Source organism: Homalodisca vitripennis, chromosome 6, assembly GCF_021130785.1.
Source record: "Homalodisca vitripennis isolate AUS2020 chromosome 6, UT_GWSS_2.1, whole genome shotgun sequence".
Taxonomy (NCBI): Eukaryota; Metazoa; Arthropoda; class Insecta; order Hemiptera; family Cicadellidae; genus Homalodisca; species Homalodisca vitripennis.
Genome location: NC_060212.1, coordinates 30,836,317 through 30,860,607, shown reverse-complemented (window position 1 = coordinate 30,860,607; position 24,291 = coordinate 30,836,317). Strand labels below are relative to the sequence as shown.

General features: G+C 32.4%; 1 protein-coding gene across 2 annotated transcripts in view; it reads right to left on the bottom strand.

Moving 5' to 3' along the window:
* LOC124364185 (ribonuclease P protein subunit p40-like) overlaps positions 1-23,461 on the bottom strand; it is a 30,684-nt gene extending 7,223 nt beyond the window's left edge. The window contains exons 1-4 of one of the 2 annotated variants that reach the window (XM_046819474.1): positions 22,980-23,461; positions 13,441-13,585; positions 11,986-12,141; positions 389-514 (exon numbers count right to left, since the gene is read on the bottom strand). In XM_046819474.1, the coding sequence (XP_046675430.1) occupies positions 389-514; positions 11,986-12,141; positions 13,441-13,585; positions 22,980-23,102 (550 nt within the window). In that variant the 5' untranslated portion in view covers positions 23,103-23,461. Of the gene's footprint in view, positions 1-388; positions 515-5,147; positions 8,656-11,985; positions 12,142-13,440; positions 13,586-22,979 lie in introns of those variants that run through there. The other variant, XM_046819473.1, reaches the window with a different exon arrangement.
* Between the last annotated feature and the right edge of the window lie 830 nt (positions 23,462-24,291).

Sequence of the window (24,291 nt, the reverse complement as noted above, 5' to 3'; positions counted from 1 at the left end):
GTGTTCATAACACACCCACCACTAATATTATAGGGGGCTTGTCACAACTAATTACGGTTGCGGTGACGCTCAATCACTTGTCAAGAAATCTCAACGTGACAGAGCAGTTTGTGACGGGTTTGGTCCTGACTTGCTTAAGGAGATCATGGTAGAGTTCTTCGAGGCAAGCATATGAGTTTTAGTGGCTACAGTAGGATGACACCAAAGATGCATGATGTCAGGCATTTTATTCACCAAGTTGGGTGAAGTGAAAAAGGTCAGCATTGCGAAAACCATTGCCTAATAATTAATCCTTTCCTTTACTACTTACTTGTTTCTCTTACACTGTACTAAAGTAACAAATTATATATTTTATACCTTCCCCATAACATAACCAAAAAATACTTACTAGGAGGCTCCCAGGAGACAAGGAAGTCCATCTGGAGATCACAATGTTGTGACAGACATTTTATCACCCACTCGTAATTCTTCTTGCCAGGTGTAAAGCTTGGGTTTTTCAAGTCAATCTTCACAACTTAAATGAACATTCAAACCATTAGATTGCAACAAAGAAAAGTAAAAAATAAACAGTACGGTATAACTGCATATTAGGTTGCAATAAAGAAAAGCAGAAAATAAACTGTAGAACTACAATCAGAGGATGATGTAAACTGTCAACATCCTTCAATTTCTACCAAACATCTAGACCTTAGAAATTGAAGTAAAAATCATCACAAAAGTCTCTCTAGAACACAGTTTAAATTGTGATTCTACAGTCAGACCTAGAAATTTCCATTAACCAGATATAAAAGGGTGTAACTGAAATACACCAACAAACTTCAGGAGACTGTTCCTAGGGTCAAAACAAACCAACAAGTTCCTATAAAAGTATCTCATAAAATGCCACAACTTGTTTATCTCAGGAACGATTTCAGTAAATGAGGTACCGTTTGCTTTAGAATTAATAAAATGTTTTGATCCCAGTACATTTTTATACAGGAAGTAGTTCATCATCAAAGGTTTTAACAAGCCACTGTTTTGAATTTTGTTGACTAAAAATTTTCAATTTTTTTAAATTGGCGATCTTTACTAATTTAGCATATGTTGAAAAATTTTTACTTTCTACCTTTAATGGTTGTTTAGGAATAAATGTTAAAGTAAAAAACCAAATAGACAGACAGATGGAAAAATATGCATTTTAGGACATGCATTTATAGGAACTTTTTGATTTGTTTTGACCCTGGGAACAAGCTCGTGAAGTTTGTCAGTGTATTTCAGTTACATCCTGTAGAGCAACATTAGTGAGCACTGCCCATTGGTCCAACTAACCTCAATGAGACATGTATTATTGGATTGTCTTCGAAAATCACCCTTCGACATAAGGTGTATTTGTTAATTTTTAAAACCATAAGTATTGTGAAATAATTGTTTCATTTTTTGAGAGGAAGCTCTTTTCTATGATGAAAATGTCATTTTAATAAAGGATATTTTATGGAAAAACGGTTCAATGCCCATTTAAAAATTTTGATTGGTCTTCAGGGAATCAAGTCTGTGAACTAGTTAGAGAACCATCTTACCTCTAGGATTACTCTTATCCGCTACCTACTTTTACAATGCTTCCTATCATCCATACCTTCCTCCTAAGTTAACCTAATTAATTTATGTAGGGAATACGTACAGGCACACATCCCCAATAATTACCACTACTATGCCGTGTTACCGGTCCAGTTTACCTCTTTTAGTACAATGAAAATTTGTGTAATTATACTTTTGAAGTGACTGCTTTTTTCTGAAGGGTGTACTGAAGAAGACAAAAGTAAAAATGCAAACATTTTGTAAAAATATTATAAGTTCAACATTAACAATATGCACATAACTTTTTTCATATGTTCCATAACAAAATTGTTTACAATATAACACTACTTAATAATAATTTTATTAGGTATAACATTTATAAAAAAATATTTCACCGTCTCTGTTGTGTCTTTTTACTGGTAGTTTATTATAAGAACAAAAGTAATTTTACTGTGGAAAACAACATAGGTATTCTAGTTTCTTACTTAATTTTCTATAAGAGTATAAAATTTAATGTTGATTGGTTGGAAAATAATGATAAAATAATGTACAAAATAATTATATAGAAATACATATCAAAATCAATATGTTTTGTTTGTAGATTATATTATCATGTGTAAACTGGTTTACCGTTGGAAAATAAGGAATAAAATCACATGTCTGACGATACAGCTGGAGTAACATGATGAGTCAGTCGTTACATAATAAACAAGATCTAGATGGTTTATATTACTGGCCATGACTGTATAACATATCTGTAGAAGGGTCATTGTCCCATGTGCTTTATCCAAAGAGGACATCTCCTCTTTGAACTTGAAATCTTTTGTAGATTTATCACAGTTATTGCTCCCAAACAAGCAACAATTATTTTAAAATCACCTAAAAACTTAACTAGAAAGTAAGAAAGTAAGGTAATATAAATTTTTTTTTAACAATTTCCATTACCCATTTTGACTCTGATTGGGAGATTTGTGACTATTTATTCTCTTTTCTACACTTAAACTAAGAGAATAAATAAAATCTAATTAACAATTGTATCTAATATGAGACAATTTGTGTTGATGGTATAGTACACAAATTTTGAGATTTATGTATTTTTGTTGTAAATTAGTTACTAGTAACCCATCTCTTTCCTAAGAAAGTTTCGAGAAGGTTGTTTGGATGCAATTAACTCATAATTTCAAGCATAAATAGGCTAGTTTTGCTATATAATTATAATGTTTTATAGCCTTATTCAATAGCCAAAAGTTCAGTAAATGTTGTGCAGAATGTTTTATAATTAGTTCAGGTATTCCTATCGGATCGGACTTGATACCTTAACTTTTGTAAACTCTATTAAAAAAAACATTAATATTCGTTCTATACATTCAATTCAATGAATATGTCATATAAGTTTATTATAAATTTACTATTTAATGTTATGCTTTATTCAATTCAATATTTTTCCTGGAAGACGAAAACCAATATAAGGAAAGTGTTGGCGTGGTGCATCATACAACTAACTTCACCACTTATTTACATTCAAACACATAAATCAATATTCAAAACTTTTATTTTTGTAAAAGTTTTAAATATTGGTTTATGTGTTTGAAAGTAAATAAGTTAACAGTAGCCAATACAAGCTCCATCTTCAACATTCTAACTTCACCATTGTTTGACATTTGATGATTTGTTTGACATTTGACATTGTTTCACATTTTGATTTCACCACTGTTGTTACTTGGTAAAATCAGCTTATTATATATACTGTCTGAAGTAATTATTCATGTTTACTTGTTTTGTCTTGAAATACCTAGAAAGATTTATGGATTTGCCAAATATAAGATACTCAGGGAAATCTGTATTTTTAATGTAAAAAAAATAGTTTAGTCAAAATATAAAGGAGAAAAACGCAAGGTATCTCCTTTAAAACATCATCTTTTTCACTTGTATATCTGATATACATTCCTTTCTACGTTGCAAATGTACACGTTTCGTACTGTACTGTGAAAACACGTGACATTACCAACTTGTCACCGACTTATTTTTCTGCCACTATAATTTGTACACTAAATAATAATTTGCATTTTTTTATAAAAATAGTTTTGTCTTTGATATATAAAATCATTGATGGCTTTATTTAATTTATAATTCTTAACGAAACATTAACTAAAAGAGAAGAAATAATTACGTAAGAGAGCAGCGCAAGTCAGAAGGAAAGTCAAAAGGAATCTATTATAAATTACGTCACTAAATTGGTGGAAGAGAGATTAAGAATCAAGTTGTAAGAGTAGACACGAGTAATAATAGAAATTGTGATTCATTTTTTTTAGCTTTTGTTTGATCTCATTTTTGTAATTCACAATATTGTGGCAATGAAAAAAATATTTCCAATAATTTGCAACTAAACTATAATTCAAACCAAGACCCGAAAATTTTAAGTAGCCTTTGTAGCATTTCAAAATGTCTCGAAACAAAAAGTTCACAAAATTAAAAACAAAACTTTATTGAATTAAAATACAGTGAAATAACATACAATTACAGTAAATATTGTTTTACAGTTGAGGTACGTGTAATAAAATAATAAGTAATATTACAACATTTAAGAAAAGTAATATCTATATGATAACTAAAAACTAAGAAATAACTAAAAACTAAGAAAGACATCTAAAATAAGTCTAATGGTAGAATACATCGAACACATATTTATGAGTACTTACTAAAGATTGAGTAACCTAATTAATTGTAAATATTATGTAGTAAAGACTTATGTATTGCAGTTATTTTCATACGTAATTTACTTTTAGGCTCAATTAATATCAATATTGTACTGTAAAAAAAAAAAAAAAAAAAAAAAAAAAAGTTACAACCAGCATTAATCATGTTATAATATATTTTGGTTTCAACTAATATCTTATTAATACATATATATTATGTACCTATAATGAACGACTGCACAAACTTTAAATAAAACGATAAAAATATCCAGTTTAGCTTTTCATTTATAAAAAGAATATTTTATAGTATAACGTGAGTAATAAAACACAAATTTACTACTGTGAATAGTATTTAACATAAACAATGAAACAACAATAAAAAACTAAAACAACATTTAATGGAAAAAATAAAATAATTCTTCTGGAAACTACACAATAAAAATAAATCTGAATTAAGTCTAATAGTACACTACTAATATCTATGAGTATTAAAATTGTACAAACCGTACTATAAACATTATTTTCAACACATAATCCAGGAAACTGGACACAGCCAACACTAAAATTACAAGTTTAATTTTACCATATTTTTACGTTTTGTGTAAAAATCTATTCTATGATAAAAACAAAAATATGATCCATGTGATTGTTGTAAATAATCATTTTTTATAATTTTTATTTACAATAATCTGAATTTTTTAGCTACAATAATCTGATATTTTCATGTCAACTTTCTTGTCAGTCCTAAGTAAAAACAGATTTAAAGGGTTCACTTATTATTACAAACAACATTGATTTAAAATAGTTTAATTGTGAAAACTTACTTGATTAAATTGTAATTTTACACTTTCTACATAATAAACCTACCGACAAACTTGAAGAGTATTTGTTTTGTGCTATAATTAAGTATTATACTGTTAACTGTATATCACTCAACAACTTATATAGAAACATTCAAAACGGACAAATATCTAATAATATTAAAATATATTCTTATAAGACATTCAATTATATACAAATACTCAAATTACTACAACACTGTAAAACTGTTGTATCCTTGTAAATATGGCAGCAAAAATATAACAAACTAAGATACTTTAAAATAAAAAACATAACCTCTACATCAACTCAAAATTCATTTACGAATCTTTGAGCACACTGTTACGTATTAATGCACTTCAAATTCCAATAAGGCCAACAATATAACACAGATCCTTTTTATTGATCTTTTATAATACATTTTGAAAACAAATTTTGTTTGGATATTCTAGTGAAATATTACAGGTAATTTTACAAAACCAAAATAATAGGAATCCAACACAAGACACTGAACCAGGTTTACTGGAAAGAACCTGTTATTATAAAACATGTCTGTTCTGTCATATATGTAAGAGATACGCATATCGTAAATATACCAAAACAAGTTAAAAACAATCAAATTTAATTTTTAGGTTAAACATTAGGCGGATAATTTAAAATTTAACTTTCATGTAAACTGGTTGTGTTAAGAATACTCAGTGATTAGGGAATAATTATATTATTTATAAAAATTAAAAGCCTACTACATAGTAATGGTAAATTATTAGCCTACTTTATTGAAAGAATAAATAAATATGTAGTCGTATGACAACTTATTGTTGTACAGACTTAGATATGCTGACTAAAGTTTTTGGTACGTAACAGAAATGTGTGAGCACCAAATTTTTTCACAGATCTGGTCTTGCCACTCGAAATTTTTGCCATACAATCCTCACATATATGTAAGGTTTATTCTCTTTTAAATTCAAAAGCTTGACTTATCTAAGAATAACTTGTTCTCACACATTTCTGGCAACTAATAATAGAAATCCAAACTAATCTAAAATTTATTAACCCTCCCTACTCTTGACCACAGCAATATATTAAGGACAATATTATCAGGCAAGTGGCAATGAAAAATGTATGTATTCTCAAGATATGAACACAAGGACAAAGGATTTGTAAAAATTTTAAAATGTACTTTGAAAATAATTTTGTACAACATATATTCTGGTAACGATTTATATCTTGATGCAACAAATGCTAGACTTTTATCAGTATAAGAAAACCTTAAAAAAATCAAAACAAACTGAATAATATTTACAATAAAAAGTAGAATATCTTTAGTCAAATATATTCCATAATCATGCAAATTTAATCAAAACTGTCCTATTTTAAACTGTACTTGAAGCTGTTTTTAATTATTTTTAATTAGTACTAGCAGGTGGAATTAATACAGCATATTCCACAACTAATCGAGAATACCTACATTTTTAACACCTAAAAAATCTTCCATAGTTATTCAGTCTTTCCTTATGACTTTACAAAATTTAATTACTTATGTTACAATCAATAACACTTTGAAATATGGTTGTTAAATTTTTGTCCACTGTAAGTGAAAACATTATATTATAAAACTATATTCAAAACAAATGAATATTCCAAGGTTATGTAGAAAAATGTGGGACATTAAATAATAGTTTTGAGTACCTATTATTAAATTAGCGTTTCTTTGAAAAAATACAAAGTGTGTATCAGGAGTGCAGCTAATACACTCTACAAATCAAAGTACCTCCTGTATGAGATCTTTAATTTTTGCAACTAAAAAATGACCTCATAGAAATCACGTTTTGTACAATATCACATGGCAAAACCTTGTTTGTATAAATAAAATAATAGAGGCATAAAATGCGGCCTTGTACTTATGTAAATATTAATAGGTCTACATAAGTCGTGTAACAAATTAATGTACAACACTAGTTCAGTCAAGAGACAAAATGGGTGTGGTATCCAGCTTGATATTGTTTACACGAATGTACTGACGGAAGTCATTCAGTTCGTCGTGTCGGATACCTCCCCAACTCTCTAGTTCCGACAGAGCGGCAAGTCTCTCGCACTGAGTCATCATTAGTCGCACCGTTTGCATGCCGATATCATTACTGTACAATATTTTCAGTTCCTCCAGCTTCTTCATCGGGTTCTGCGTCAACACTCTGTTCATGGTAGCGTTGTCTATTCCAGTGGAAGAGCCGAGCTGTATGTACTGAATATTCTTACAGTGTGTCATCAAGAATTCGAGATCGTTAAGAGAACAATCTGAAGCACAAATTAACCTCTCCAGACAGGAGAAAGGAGGTATTGCCAGTTTTTTCAGGTTGAACAACAACAACCTGTGTTGCGTAAATTCACAATTATAGAAACTTAATTTTTTCAAAACAGGACAGTACTGGCTTATATAGATTAGTGCATTTAGGTCGATTTCATCGACGTGCTCTAAATGTAGGGAGTTCAGATTATTTCCTCTTTTCTCCAAAAGTTCTTTTACACGGTCAGTAAAAAAATCAGAGTTCATAATCTTAAGATCCTTCAAGTTTTCCAATTCGCTTAAAATGGTGAGGTCGGCGATTCTCTCGTGATGGAATACCGAAATGGAGGTCAGTCTGGGACAGTACACTGTAAGTAGTTTTAAATGTACAAAGCTCAAGTCTCTGCATGTCAGTGATAGCAGGGGCAGAGGATCAGCCTCTTCCTCGTGGAGTCTCTGTAGAACGTTTCCAAAATCGTCACACCTACCGATATCTTCAATACTGGAGAGTCCTGTAAGCAAGTCTTTATATCCGGAAACAGTGACGGACGTACGATAGAGCTTGACATCTCTAAGTTTTTTGCAGTTAAGAAGGTACGGGACGCTGCGGTCTGTGACTGACCGCGAGGAGGTCACGTCCAGACTCTGCAAGGACGGACAATTACTGCCAAGAACACTGATGATGCTGTTGGTGCAGTCGAAGCAGAGGCAGAACGTTGTCAAGTTTGACATCCACTGTATACCGGACAGAATGTACTTCTCTCCCTCACTCGTGTCCCAACCTGCCGAACCCGAGCCCAGGTTCAGCTCTTCTAGCCCGGTCAGCTTACTCAGGTTCGTGTTCATCACGTGCCGCATGATCTTGGGCCAGACCGACACGTCAAGCTTCTTTAACTGCGGGTGTAACACGACCTCGGTTAGACTGACCGCGACCTTCATACTGTTTAAGAACACCGCCATGGGTATGTAGTGATCGTAATTGCTCTTGGTTTTATTAATGAGTTCACCGATGGCGATCAGCACCCTCCGGGCCATTTTGTCGTAGAAGTACCAAGGCACGGTGGCATACAGAGTCTCACGCACCAGAGCCAGTGTGCGCTGCAGAAACAGTTGCCCTTGGTTTGGATCTCGCTGGCACACGATGTAGACTGGCTTAACCAGCCCTTCGCCTACAAGTTTTATCCATTCTCCCACTGCCTTCAACGCTAGCTCCTCCAAGCGATCAGGCTGGTGTTTCTGTGGCATGGTTTATAAATTCCCACTTCCTCTCGGTTCAAAATTGGTTTTATTACTTCGCCATAACTGAAAAGAAAAAAAATTAACTTAATCAGTATTTTTAATTTTAATATTTTAACAGTTGATAATGAATGAAACTATTGTGTCATAAATGATTCCAATTTATTAAAATAATAATAATAATAAATACCTACATATCATAAATAATTGAACATTATGTAACAACGTCATGATTGTTAGAGCTGACAGGGTTATAGTTAGATATGCTATAAATTGTCAACTAAAAACTATCCAATGACTGGATTTCATAATTGAATACCAAAATCTAATACGATTTGTAAAAGCTAAATTTTGTTTGTTTGAATTGATAATTACTTGATTACTTGAATAAATTAAACTGAATATACAAAGGAAAACAATTATGTAGATTATTTCAAGAAAATGTGTATGTTGATAAAACTGAAGATTGTAAGGTTTATAAAACATTATGGAAACTTTATGGTGTAAACATTTACTTGAAACATTGTTAATATCTTTCATGATTGTAAATATTAATAACGAATTTCTAAAACCATGCCACAAATACACAAAGCCAAAATTGTAGAATGAAGATCCCCTTTTTATGACTCAATTCAATTAGAGTCTTTATACTTAATCCAAGCTTAAGAAGTACATTTTGTGATAGAAGTACCTGGGTGTCACAAATCACCTCGCACCCGGTGATTTTGGAAATTTACAATGTAATGGGAAACTGCTCACTATAAAATAAAACTTTATCATCTACACCTTTAATTGACCTTATAAAATAAATTAATTTAGACAAATTTCACACAAATGGTGTTAGAAATAAAGCATTACAATTTATTTCCCCTTATTTAATTAATAGAAACCAAATGCTTGTAAAAGATCAGGAACACGCTGATTTAAAAATTACTCAAATTGGAGTTCCACAAGGATTGGTTTTAGGTCCATTCTTGTTTGTAGTTGCAGTAAATGATTTTGCTTTCAATATACCATGCAAAATGGTGTTATATGCGGATAGCACAACTCTTCTGAATCAAAGTAAAAATTTAAATAGCCTATTATCAGAAGAAAATTACTCCATGTAAGCAGCCCAAGAAGGCTGGTTTAAGGTTAACGGTTTACTTCTTAACAGTAGGAAACAGTATTTTTGGTTGAATATGTTTATAAAGTTTCTAAGCCTGTAAAACTTTTAGGATTAATAGAAGATGAAGTAGTGAGTCTCAAACACATCAATTATGTACAATACTATCTAGAGTTACTTTTTTTAAAAGAAAGTTAAGGAATGGCATTTGTCAATCATATTATCAGAGATATATATATATATAGAGAGAGGTCTCGGAAACATAACCCAGTGAAAAATCATTGACTTCCGGTCTAATATATTTTAAGTGCCAAAGTAGGGTTTGCCTCTTTGTCCTGCTGAAGATTATAATTTATGTGCGTAGGACCGAGAAGCCTATCTCGGTTAATAGATGTCCAACTTCCGACCGTTGAGTTTGAGTTGTTGTCCTGACAACAATATATACGCTTTCTTTTCATACAAATCATCCTTGGATTTCAGTGAATATTTTACAAAAACAAGTAACCGAATTAGTCCAACCCTTCTCAAGATTAACACTTAGCAACAAATTCTGCGATTCATATTATTATTAATAATTAAAATCAATGATATTTATTTTCAAACAACTAGATAATTGCGAACTGAGCAATTGATTTTAGTTTAATTGCTTTGTTATAGTAATTGATATAGATTACGTAAGAACAAATTAGGTAAAAATGTGAACAGCTGGTTTACCAAATACAGTTAAATCTTGGTTGTTAAAACAATGAGTGCAGTGGCAATATTCCGATAGTGGTGAGGAGAGGCAAGATCTGGAATATTTGTTGTTTGAGGGAATATAAATCCTCATTCTCTAAAGAATTAGATAAAAAAAATAAACCGAGGCCAACATTCTGATTTCTCACAACTAAAACTATCTCTACTTTCGCCTTTTGCATCATAATGTAGAAATAGTAAGCAGTTTTAAGTTATGAAATGGTGTTTCATAAAATAACAACTTCTCTACAGCCTTGACTGAGTCTATTTACATAAGTCCTTGATGTTATAACAGATAATTATGATCAACTGTGAAAATACAATGGTAAAACAATTCATTGTTCAACTCGAAATATTCAATTATTTTCTCATTGACTGTCGCCAGCAGATCTCTGATTTATCTCTCTTATAGAAAAGTGGTCTGCAGCACGGCTCACAAATTAACATGTGTAAATGACTCATGCATTAGTCCTTTTGGAGTGACTAGACATGGACCTTGAACCATTCATATTCACAAATACATTAATTTAACTATTTATGAGTTTGCAAGAAATAGAACATTTAAGATCAACATGGTTACCTTAGTACTCAGTCAACTGTGATTAATTTTAGAAACGCTTACAACATCCTAATGGTAAAAGCCAGAGACTCTTACAAATTTAGTTCCAACCAGACACAACAAGTTATTGCTTTTGGCCTTGACCACTTCTGCTCTTCCTCTGACCAACTAATAAGTCAGGTATGGATTTATAAATTTTACTGTTAACAAACACAATGTTTTATCCAGAACTGATCTTTAACCCTTCCCACGCCGTAGACGGATATATCAGAATAGCATTCTTTGACCACAACGCCAAACACAGTTATATCCGATATTATAGATTATGTCTCTTGGAGAGTTTTTTCGCTTACAAAAGACAAAGACCTTCGAAATGCTTGGTGCACACTTCATACTTATCGTGGTTGCCAAGGAAGTATTTATAAACAACCTTCACTCAGCGGCAGGGGGACAGGAGCACCCTTGTCTAACTTTGACCGCCTGTTTGTCAGTTCTACGTCTCCTACAGAGCCATAACCAAACATATCAATGGCGTGTATTACTGCTTTCTCGGTTCTCACATGCACAAGCCCGCATCTACTACGTACCTCGTTATTATTATTCATCGTGTAGTAGTGTTGTGATTAATTTGAAATATTTATCTTTTCAAACTTTTCAGTTTAATTACATTTTACAATGAAATTGAAATTTATTTGATATAAGCAGTTTTTTTTAAATAAAATGCCCTGTTTTTTTTTATTTTTTCGCTATCACCTTTTATAATTTAGTTACAAAAAAATTAGCTTTGAACTCAAAGAAACAAAATTTTTTACTTGTCTTGGCATTCCAGGAAATTTAATGGATTTATTAGTGGCGTGCAAAGGGTTAACTACAATATTAGTCTATTTTTTGGGTAATTTCAAACTTTGAAAATGTAATTACCCACACAATACAGCGTATTTATAAGAAAACAAGTGGAAGCAGTCAAATTTCTTTGTCTCTCAAAACTATAACTTACCGTATCTCTCAGTGGAAAACTTAGACTGCGTGCCCTGCAGGCCGAGAGTATTGTAGGTGTCCTTGCGTAGATTCAGGACGAGATGACCGCAAGGTGTGACAGCTGCGCAGTCATCCGTGTCTAGCTGAGTGCCCACACTTAACGCAAATAGTTGACCTACCAAGAAAAACAAATAAATTACACCTACGTTAAAATGTGCCATAGATTTCCATAACAAATACTCTTGTAAAGGCTAGGTCATGATAAATTTCCCACAACACCCAGTTAGTTGCAATAGACTTTGGCATGGACAGTAAGTAACCATAAAAAAGTGGAGATGGAGGCGTAAATCAACTGAAAGGGTTTCATGCCAAAAGAAAATGCTAACCGGGTCTGATTTGACGGGAGTGGCAATGGCTGAGCGGTCTCTTACGTAGTTGGACTCTCCTTTTATACAAAAAATAAAATACACAAATGGTGGGATAATTGTCTCAACTTTAATAAGCCATCAATCTTATGTTGAAAATTAAAAATGAAATAATAATAGAAAACCGGAATAAAACTGTATCAAGGTTGACTTAGTGCATCATTTGGGCCCAACGGTATCACAATTGCAATATGACACAAAATTAAGCCAAAATATATATTTGATTTAGAGTTTTTAAGACATTTGTGTCATTTTTTTTACACAATCGAATTTATGGACTATACATTTAGAAAATTTAATTACAATTTAAGTTTTCTTTTCTAAGTGAACTTTGCTTTCCGGAAAATAACTTTTAGATCAAAATTGCAGATTAAGTTTAAAAATATTAAAAATTGATTGTTAAAATGTACAAGTTATATAAATGTATTCATAATAAATTCATAGCTAAATACTGGTTATCATCAAAATTAAATTAGCCATGGTTTTAGTTTTAATTCATTTTTACATTTGATACAATACATACAGTAATTTAAATTAGAAGTTTTAGAATATTGTGCATCACTTTATTAGACATTTCATAAACATGTTGTAAAAGTTAACAATTTAATAAAAAAAATTGTTACAAATGTTTTTGAAAATAAATTTTGTTTTTTTCCAAAAAAATATGGGTATAAATAAAAATTTAAAAATGAAAAATGTTTGGAATACTAGCAAACTATTGTCATGACAAATTTGATTAGAATCTCTTATTATTTTATACAAATCATCAACAAAAGGGAAACATTGTTTATCAAGAATTAAAACAGATGGAAGATTAATAGAAAGAAAGAGTCCACTCACCTGACTTGGCAAAGAAGTTGAACTGTTTGACAAGTAATCTGTGGATTGGCAACTGATCAACTTTTTACTATTCACTGTCTTTGATTAGAAAGAGTCCACTCACCTGACTTGACAAAGAAGTTGATGAACTGTTTGACAAGGAATCTGTGGATTGGCAACTGATCAACTTTTTACTATTCACTGTCTTTGATTAGAAAGAGTCCACTCACCTGACTTGACAAAGAAGTTGATGAACTGTTTGTCGAGGAATCTACGGATTGGTAACTGGTCAACTTTGTAGTATTCACTGTCTTTAGTTAGAGCTGTGTTCAATTCTTCAGGCACTAATACAGTGTCGGGCAGAATAACTGTCACCTACAACATAATTAAATACTCATCAGTTTTAGACAGTGTAAACCTATAAATGCCAAGAACCAACATCTATCACTATTTGACAGGTATGCATTATTTTTAATAAAATTTGCAGATTCAATCTTTCAAATTCTTAAAAAAATCTTATTTATTAATTTGAATGTAAAGTGTTATATATCAATTGTCTTGGTAATAATCAGAGAAAGAGAGAGAATAAATCTACATAAGTTTAAAGTACTTGTAAAAGAATATTTTCATGTTTTTAGAACATTTATTCTTGATAGTGATTTAATAGTTTGATGTATGAAATAATATATAATTTAATTTTAATAATATTTTACATTAAAATATCCATATCTTAATAAAAATTATGGTTGTAACTAATTGTAGAACATTTGGTTGTGAACACAAAAATGTAGGTAATTCTCAGCAATTATCGGGTCAACTTCAATTGTTTTACTATTGAAATATATACATATTACAAAATGAACATTTCTAATTATAATTTAAAAAATTTTTAAAGTCTCATTAAGAAAAAATAAATGAAGAAATTACAGAATATTACAAAAAATATTCTGTTTGTCTACTATTTCAATTACAAGATTTTAATCTACCCCACGCTTAGTTTGTAATAACTTGAACGTGTTGTTTCTGATATAAAAGAGGGCAGACTTGGTATGAAGACAGAAAGATAAATAGAGTTGCATGCAGCGATAAAATGTTCAATATCCATGTGTCATGACGCTTCTTATCTCATCCAACCTGAAGAGGAGTTGAGCCGCTCTTGTGATTTAAGCTTGATATTTAGATACTCTTTCTAGGTTTGATTTTACTTTGTTTGCCAGAAATGGAGGGAGGTACCGAAGGACATTTGTGACCTGTACTTTCCTGTACACAGATCACCTTAAATGATTTTGCACAAGCGAGTAGCCAATTCATCATAAATACCGCCATTATGATGGCTTCGGTGGGTGACACCCCACATTTCCGGCAGAAATGGTAAAACAGTCCGAAGAGATAGTAACTACATCTCAGCTAATGCCATGTCAGTGCTCCTACCTCATTGGGTATTGCATCGATTAATTAAATAAGGTAAGGTTAGATTAACGCTTTCATCTATCTATAATATGCATCTACTGAATGTACCTTATCAATACACGTTTAATAGAGCGTAATACAAATTAAATAGAAGTTGGCTATCCTCTTGCTGAATTTTTCCTTAACAATTCAAACACTAAGAGGGCCACATTTCTAATAGTTTCATATTATAATGAACAAACTTCCCTGGCAGGCTAAAAGGGTCTAGTTGACCACTGCTTTTATACATATCTCCTTTTTTTTAAGTTCTGTCAGGGGGGTTTCAGATGGTGGAACACAATACTACGTCACAAAAAATCTTAACACTCAATTTTGATTCTTCAACAGAAGGACACACTTGTGCAGGCACATTAAGGTATGTTGTTGATTCTTTTTGTTTTATTTTGTAAACAGGTCAAAACAATGTAACAGTATACCCTCGGCTAGAGGATAATGCCTGCCACACGTATCACAAGAATAAGAATATAATATTCCATGACAAACCAGAACTGAAATAACATCATTCCTATTCATCCTCACACCATGAAATAATTTCATAGAACACATGCTAAAAAATAAGGTGTAGTTTTAGAACACATTATCAGTAGTTTCTTAAATAGTAGATGACCTTTTTTACTTAACACCAACAGCCCCACGTGAGTATTGTTATAGATTAATATAGACTGGTAGGACTCAAATTATTAAATAACAATAATTTAGTAGCTAATTTACAGAGAGTTAATACTCAGACCTACGTGAGTATTTAGGATCAGGATAATTAAACTTATTGCTGATTAATATAAACTGCAGGGACTGAACTTATTGAAAACAGGGTTTTCAATATACAAATATTTTAGGACAATAATGTCGAACTGAATTATGTTATAAGCTTTTAAAATTCTATTATAGTGTATTATTTTTATATGTGAAAGATATGTATGTATTTAAGATTATTTAAAATAATGAAACTTTATATTCTGTTTGAGCAATTTAGTATTTATGATTACTTTTCATAGTAAATCAGTCTGACGGAATTTAAAATATAAAGCCCGATTGGATCACCACCACCATCAAGGTTATCTTGTAACCATTTAAAATATGGTTAAATGTTTAAAAGTACATTTTAAAAATATTGAAAACCCTGTTTTCCCCTACTCATAAGCCTAACACTCGGCAGCTCGTTATCTCCCACCTCTTGGTTTCCTAGATCGATGGATTAATAAAGACATAATCAAAAATTAAAACACTTTAATAATTATTGTACAATACAGGGTTTGCGACCGTTTAAAAATTCTTTTTGGAAATGAAAGGCCTACCTACTATTTTATGAAATTGTGAATGCAGTATAATAAGTGGCCACCAATACAATCGAATGAACTATTAATAAAAAATAACTAAACTACTGAATATAAAAACGTTTGACCTATAGATATTCATAATTAATATAATTCAATAAAGAAACATACTTAGTAGGCTAGTGACATCAGGCAAGAAGAATGACAATGAACATGCGATTTTGGTCTCAAAATGTACTTTTAAACATTTAACCATATTTTAAATGGTTACAAGATAACCTTGATGGTGGTGATCCAATCGGGCTTTATATTTTAAATTCCGTCAGACTGATTTACTATGAAAAGTAATCATAAATACTAAATTGCTCAAACAGAATATAAAGTTTCATTATTTTAAATAATCTTAAATACATACATATCTTTCACATATAAAAATAATACACTATAATAGAATTTTAAAAGCTTATAACATAATTCAGTTCGACATTATTGTCCTAAAATAATTCAGAACAAAATCAAGTGTTTGGTATTTAAGTAATGGCCGCAAGTATAATGGCGATGAACGTGTGTTCTTTGTGTCACAAAGTCAGACACGTTTATCCTTGAAAATAGTAAGAAGTAAGAGGCAAGACGATTAACATTTTCACGGACAGTCAGGCAGCGCTGATGGCGCTGGATTCTTGCGCAATCAAATCCAAACTGGTTTGGGATTGCTATAAGACCGTTTCCTCCCTTGCCAGAATCAACAATGTAACCGTTTGTTGGGTTCCTGGTCATGAGGGGATTCCTGGGAACGAAAGAGCTGATGCCCTGGCCAACCAGGGCTCAGCAACAATTATGACGGGCCCTCAACCATTCTGCGGTGTTCCAAGGTGTGAATCCTCTAGGGTTGTCTTGAAATGGATTCGCGCGGAGCATGGGAGAAGGTGGAGGTTGCATCCGGGTTTGAGAGTGAGTGGAATGGTATTACAGTCACCTTCCTCCAAGGTGGCCTCGGACCTTCTCTCATTAAACAGATCAATGTCTTCTAAGGTCATTGGTCTCATTACGGGGCATGGTCACCTGAAGAAGCATCTACACAGAGTTGGCATCCTTCAGGAGGATCCGCTCTGTGGAAGGTGTAATGAGCAGGAGGAGACTGCTGAGCACCTGCTCTTTGATTGCCCTGCAATAGCAAGAGAGCGGTATACCATCTTTGGTAGCTTGAACAGGGGTGGCGAGTTTTCCCAGGAGGACTTGATAGGTTGTTTTCAGCGGTTTGTTGAACTGCTGAAGTTGTAGACTGGTAGGCCTCATGGTGTTTCCGGGGTGCGCAAAAGGCCCTTGAGGCTTAAGTGCATGGCAGTAAGCCGCCCCAAGGAGGAAAAAAAAAAAAAAAAAAAAAAAAAAAGTAAATGTTACATTGTTATACCTATTTGTAACATTTTATTAACATACATAGCTTAGATAGTTTTTAATTTATCGTTAATATATTATTTTTTTGAGATGTAATACCAGCAGAAATATATTGTTTTTTGAAACACCTATTACGTAATTTGGTTCGACATTTTGTTTTCAATATTTTTAGATAGTCTAGTTATCAATATCAAGGATTCAATACTTATGATATCGATGAATCTATTGTGTAGATGGCCGCTTATTATACTGCAGCCGAAATTGTTACAACAAGCAGTTTTAGATAATGTTGCTAAAGTAAACAATATCCTCCAATAATAATTTTTTATGTGATGGGTGTGAGAACACGTTACTTAGTTTCACGGTTTCAAGTGAAGATCAGGAAAAGTTAAAACGTTTTTTGTACAAAATGGCGTTTTGCAACTCACCAAAGAATTTTGATCCAAATGAACAATGTTTTTCTTAAATTTCGAGCACAAATTAATTAGTTGTTATCGAGTTGAGACAAGTGCCTCCCGCCATCAGAGCGGGCTTCGGCCGGCGCTGCCCCGCGCTGATGTCAATGAAAGAAAAACATCCCTCAAGATAGTACCTATCAGTAAAATATCAAATTCTAGAGGGCAAACTTTGGTGCATTGCAAAACGCTGTGTTCGTACAAAAAAACGATTTAACTTTTCCTGATCTTCACTTGAAGCTGTGAAACTAAGTATCAGTAACGTGTTCTCACACCCGTCACATAAAAAAGGATTATCGGAGGAACCACTAGCCATAACGATACTGTCACAACTGGCCTTCCGCGCATCTCCCGCAAGCCACTGTTATCACGTGGACTTTGAACCTTCTTATCGTTTGGCAACCTGTAGGACGGCCTTGCAGGGCATGAATTATACGTTTCGTGCTTTCTGAGAACATCCTTATGACTGTAGTAAAATATGAAAAAGTTTGGGGTTGACCAAGTAATTACTCAGAATTACCCTAGAATTTAAAATATAGGCTAATACTAAAAACAGTTTTAACAAGTAATAAATACTTTTTCTTCTTTTTCATGTGTCTGTAGGCCTATAGTCTGATATTGGCACACTTATTGCACATTTTGTTAACATTTCATTATATTCAAACGTTGTCATTGACAGGGTTAATATTTGTCAATATAGGTAGAAATATCAACAAACCCTTACTGAATGTAACATCAAATATGATCAAACATGCAAGATATTTCTCACAAGTGACGGGATTTGTTTAAGTAGCTTCAACATGTAGGTTTGGCTCCTGGTAACAAATGGGAAGAATTCTTTCCTCCATTTCACACAAAAGCGGTTACTTATTAATATCAAGCTGGGCAAGTTATACATATTTTAAGGTTTCTTTAATATTTAAGTCTAGGTCATAGTTGGTTTTGGTACGTGTAATGTTATTGTAGAATTTGTTTACTTAACCCTTTGACCGTCTTTGTCCTTATAGTTTAAACATAATATATATAAAATATATTTATATCAACTTTGAATTGTATTGCTCTGCTTCATTTCAACTATAAAATATTGATATTTACTTGTTTCTATAGTAACAAGTGTATCCATCCTACAGCGGAATTTTTGAAATTTTTTGAATTTTACTTAAATTATATTATTTTATGCAATTTCTGTGGAATATATTTGTAACTTTTAGTATATGCTCAAAACAATACATACTTTTAGGTTAAAAAACGTTATTTGAGCCCAAGTTACTTATTCAGTGTGTTTTTGGACCTCAAACTTAAGATTTTTTATTTTTTTAATTACAACAGGCATACATACTACTAAACAAATGTAAAAAAATAATAAAACTGTAATTTATTACATCAACTGAAAGTACATCTCTTCCCCTCAAAAACAAAACCAAAAACTAAAAGGCTAGCTCAAAATTTACGAAAGTGATGTAATTTAATATGTGACCATGCAAAAACGGGGTATTGGATCTGTGCGGTGCTCAAACGTCTGGCGGTCTAGCGAACGACGGCACGCGGGAGCGGCGGCACACAAAGGGTTAAAATTATTAATGTACGAGATTCTTCTTGTTACAGTAATTCGTAGCTGTAAGATAAAAGGCCGGGGCGCCAAATCACGAATTTGACGTTACCAACGTATTCTGCTCACCCTCCTGAACAAAAAATATATATAGTACTTGGGGGTGCAAATGACAAATAACATGATTTTAGGGGGTATATTCATAAGTGGTTAAGTTTCTAATGTTTTAATGTTCAGTTTGTGTGCTGTGTCTGGATAATCTGTTTACTTGAATATTATCTGCGGCCGGGACTGATAGCAGCCTAATAACGTATCTGTTATATGAGTTCTCCGGGGCAGAGTCAGTGCTCCGAAGATATCGTGTTCAGTAGGTGAATCAACCATCCACTAGTTCGACCAACCCTAGTGAATTATGTGTGGCGGAGTGTTTAGTAGGGCACATAAAGAGTTTACGTTTTAACGGAAACAAAATTATTTCCTTTTTAATTGAACATGGAATTTTTAATAATGAGTGTATTTGTTCGTCGTGCAGTCGCGTGTTGTTTTTAAACCGGGAGACTTTGTTGTTTCGTTGCGATAGGAAAATTAAAAAAAATTAGTAAGAAAAGAAGTTTTAAATGTTGCAATTTTTAAAAATCCACATTTTTGTTGCTGCTGCTCAGTTATATCCGCCTACACACTAATGGTAAGTGTTCTCTGTTAATATCCATCTATATATTTATATTTGAGTTTTTCATGATTTATTAAGTTTTTTAACTTTACATAATTGCCTTTGCATTACATTTAAATTTATAGGTAATTCTAAGCAATATATGGGTCAACCTCGATTTTTCTCATATTACAATATAATGTTCCAATAGTTAATTAGAAAAGGAAATGACTAGAATTTCTTGCCGGAAAGCAGTTATAGGGAGCAGGCAACCGCCAGACGGTCATATATTGCTTAGAGTTACCTATTAGTGATCAGGGGCACTGACGTGATCTTGGATTCAAATTTGGAATTACTCGAGTTAATTTTTTTTTAAAAAGAGCAAGCAGCGCGAAGCGCTGCGCAGCTGGCAGGCATCGTGCGTGATCTTTTTTTATTAAACATTTCTGATAAATTGTTATTACATATTACAATATAATGTAGTTAATGTATGTAAAACAATTTTAAACACATAATTACATGCTGGAAAGCAAAGTAAACCAATATAATCCGCCCAATACAAAATCTCCGTAAAAATCTGGTAAAGGAATCTGTGTCATTCCTTTGGCCTGAATCAATTCAGTATATACGAAGATCACGCACGATGCTTGCCCGCTGCGCAGCGCTTCGCGCTGCTTGCTCTTTTAGAAAAAAAATTAACTCGAGTAGTTCCAAATTTGAAGCCCAGATCACGTCAGTGCCCCTGATCACTAATAGGTAATTCTCGCGGTTGCCAGCTCCCTATAACTGCTTTCCAGCAAGAAATTCTAGTCATTTCCTTTTCTAATTGACTATTGGAACATTATATTGTAATATGAGTTGCCTGCTCCCTATAACTACTTTCCGGCAAGAAATTCTAGTCATTTCCTTTTCTAATTGACTATTGGAACATTATATTGTAATATGAGAAAAATCGAGGTTGACCCATATATTGCTTAGAATTACCAATTTATATTTCTGATCTGCCCTTCTAGAATTTTATATTTTACTGATAGGTACTATCTCGAGGGATGTTTTTCCTTAATTGAAATCAGCGCGGGTTTCGGCAGCACCTTTGGTGCTGCCGAAACCCGCGCTGATGGCCGGAGGCACTCGTCTCATTTCGATAACAAGTAATTAATTTGTTGTTCGAAATTAAGAAAAACATTGTTCATTTTGATCAAAATTCTGCTCATTTCTGGTATTATATTTCATTTACGTTTGCAAAGATGGCGGCGCAACCGATGACATCATCACGAGGTTGAATCATGGTCACAAAAGGTCATGTGACGCTAGACGTGGATGTAGAACATGGAGATATTACTGCATAGTTATTTAATTTTTTAGGTTCTAAAACTTCGTTATTTCTCATTTCCACCCCATCAAACCTTATACTTTTTTGTTCTATAGGACGATTCCAATAATTTAATAACGCAAAACTCGTATTTTTCCACTCCGGCCGTTAATATGATAATTACCGAGTAATTTATTAAACTCTTATTGTGTATGATTTTTACATACATCGAAGTTGGATAATATATCCAATTGTTCGATTATAGCAATCGGATAACGAGTGTAGGCCGCTCATTAAAGTCTCCCCCAGATAATAGTTTCTGTTGCATTTTCTGATTGAAAAATAAAAGTATCTAGGATAAGTTCTAATGGTAAATATCTTGGGTATCAATTTACGGGTACGGTCCAATAAGCGGACCCGGTTTTTTTATATCGAAGAATATAATCATCGATACCTAATATTCGCATATCGAATCATAGACTATCAATCGATATAAAAGTAATAACAATCATATGTTTAAATTAAAATGTGAATTTAATTATAACAAATAATAAATGTACATAACCAAAATCAGGGAAACTCATAACTTTAACTAAATGAAACAGAACGAAAACTTTTTTACTAAAGTTGTGTCCACCATTACGTTCTTTTTTTTGCATCTGAAGACGACCATGTTAGCTCCTCTGACAGTTACATTTGTTACCTTTCCACAAATATCACAATGGATTCTTAGGTACTAACCCAACATCCTGAAGCCATAAAAAACATATTTTATCGTCTTTTAAAGCAATTTCGTGAAGCTTCCTAAGATTGACGGCCATTTTAATACACAATGTTACGTGAAATTTAAAATATTACCTTGTATTATTTGAAAGTGTTTACAGCTGTTCATATAGATTATATGAATAATTGTTAAATTGTTGTTAAAAATAATTCATCAGTATCGATTGATTATATCGATGGTTATGATTAAGTAATATCCTTCGCCAATTTCGATATAAAAAACCGGGTCCGCTTATTGGACCGTACCCCAATTTACAATAACGTGACCATGGAAAGGTATGTTCATTTTTTTTCCTGAAAACTACAATTTTTCCTGAAAACAATAGTGAAGAAAAAATTCGTCGGCAACGAAAATCAAAGGAGTTACGATTTTTTGAAATCCTCTGAAATCTCTTGTTTTTGACAGTACCTCTGGCAATTTTACTGAAATGATGCTGACTAGTACGTTAATCCACTCAACGATGCCTGCCCGCTGCGCACTGCTTGCTCTTTTAGAAAAAAAATTAACTCGAGCTTGCAAAAGTCGAATCCCAGATCACGTGATGCCCCTGATCCTTAACCCTCCAAGTGTTGTTCGACAAAATTTTGTCGGTTATTTTCCATCCTTAACGCAATAATGCCCGAAAGGCATCAATATAATACAATAATATACTTTCCCCCCAGTTTATATGCACCTGTGATAATAATACTTGGCTATAAATGCCCAACCCATGAAAAAAAGTCCATTTTTCATGGTCATGGTATTGTAAATAAATACCATATCTTGTTTTGTAGCTACATTACAGTTTAAATTACATCTCAATTCATTACATTATTGTTTTTAGCAGTTACAATAACAGTGTGTAATACAGGCTACAAAAGAGATACAAAATATATACTTACACTATGATTGAAATAATGACCATCAATTATTTTCTTGAATTTTGCACACGTTTCACCTGAACCTTTCAAAACTACGTGATTGTGTTTAGGTGGTTTGAAATTCCATATTTCAGGACTGAGCATATTATTTTTAATCTAATTCTATGGCTTAATATGACTGCAACACGGTTGACCACAATTAACTCCTTGTTTACTTTAATGGGCAATTTATAAACAGCTTGTAAATATAGGCGATCGCATTAGATGGCAATGCCAAACATCATTCTTAAAGAACTTTTTATAACTGTTTAAATGTACGCAATCAAATAAACTAATTAAAATTCGACGGAATATCAGTATCGTGATACGATTTATGGACTTAACCCTACTAATTTTTATCTCACTTTACCCACACTCTAACTTACACGCACGGAATACGGAATGAAAATTGAGAATGAAAATTCTGTACAGACTACAGACAGACATAAAGGCCACAACAACAAAGAAAAAAACAGAAAACTAACGGAAAAACATCTGTTTGAATGGAAGAACGTTTTTCTTCATCGCGTGCTTGCCTGTATATGGTAATATGGACAGTAAAAGCCTACATTTTCATTTTTGACAGTCACAACCTGTATGCACATGGGGTCTTAGGCCTCTAGACCTAAGCCTTTCATATAATCCGAGTTAGATAATTAACCACAAACTAACCAGTAGATTAGATCTACAATAACAGGAATTTCGTTAATATTTAGCTTGTATATTACAACGTAGATACTGTATAAATATATATATATATATATATATATATATATATATATATATATATATATATATATATATATATATATATATATATAACAATAACTTTCAGTTTTTATGTCTGTATTATAATGGTTTTTGGAACTGTGAACCATACTGCAACTCTGAACATTCAATTTGGTTAACAACTGCTTGGTTCACGGAAACTCGTGATTACATTAAGACCAATTGTTCAAATAAAATAGTTTCAAGCTTACTGTTTTTGAGTATCAATTTTAGAATAATATTTTTAAAGATTTAATTTAATTGTCATCTTAATTATTATTCTTGACAAGGTGGTTCCTAACATTCAATTTTGAAAACCGCTGTATATAGTGTTTAACTTTTAAAACGTTCTGTTAATTTGACACGGACGGCGCCCGCTTGTCTAAACTCGTAAATCGTTAGACTGCCAATAGCTGCGGTAAATAAATTAACAAATTTAGAGAGAAAGAATAACTATAAATAAATATAGTGAAAATATGGTAACGTATGATGATGTAAGGAATATGTTTAGTGATACTTTCGTAAT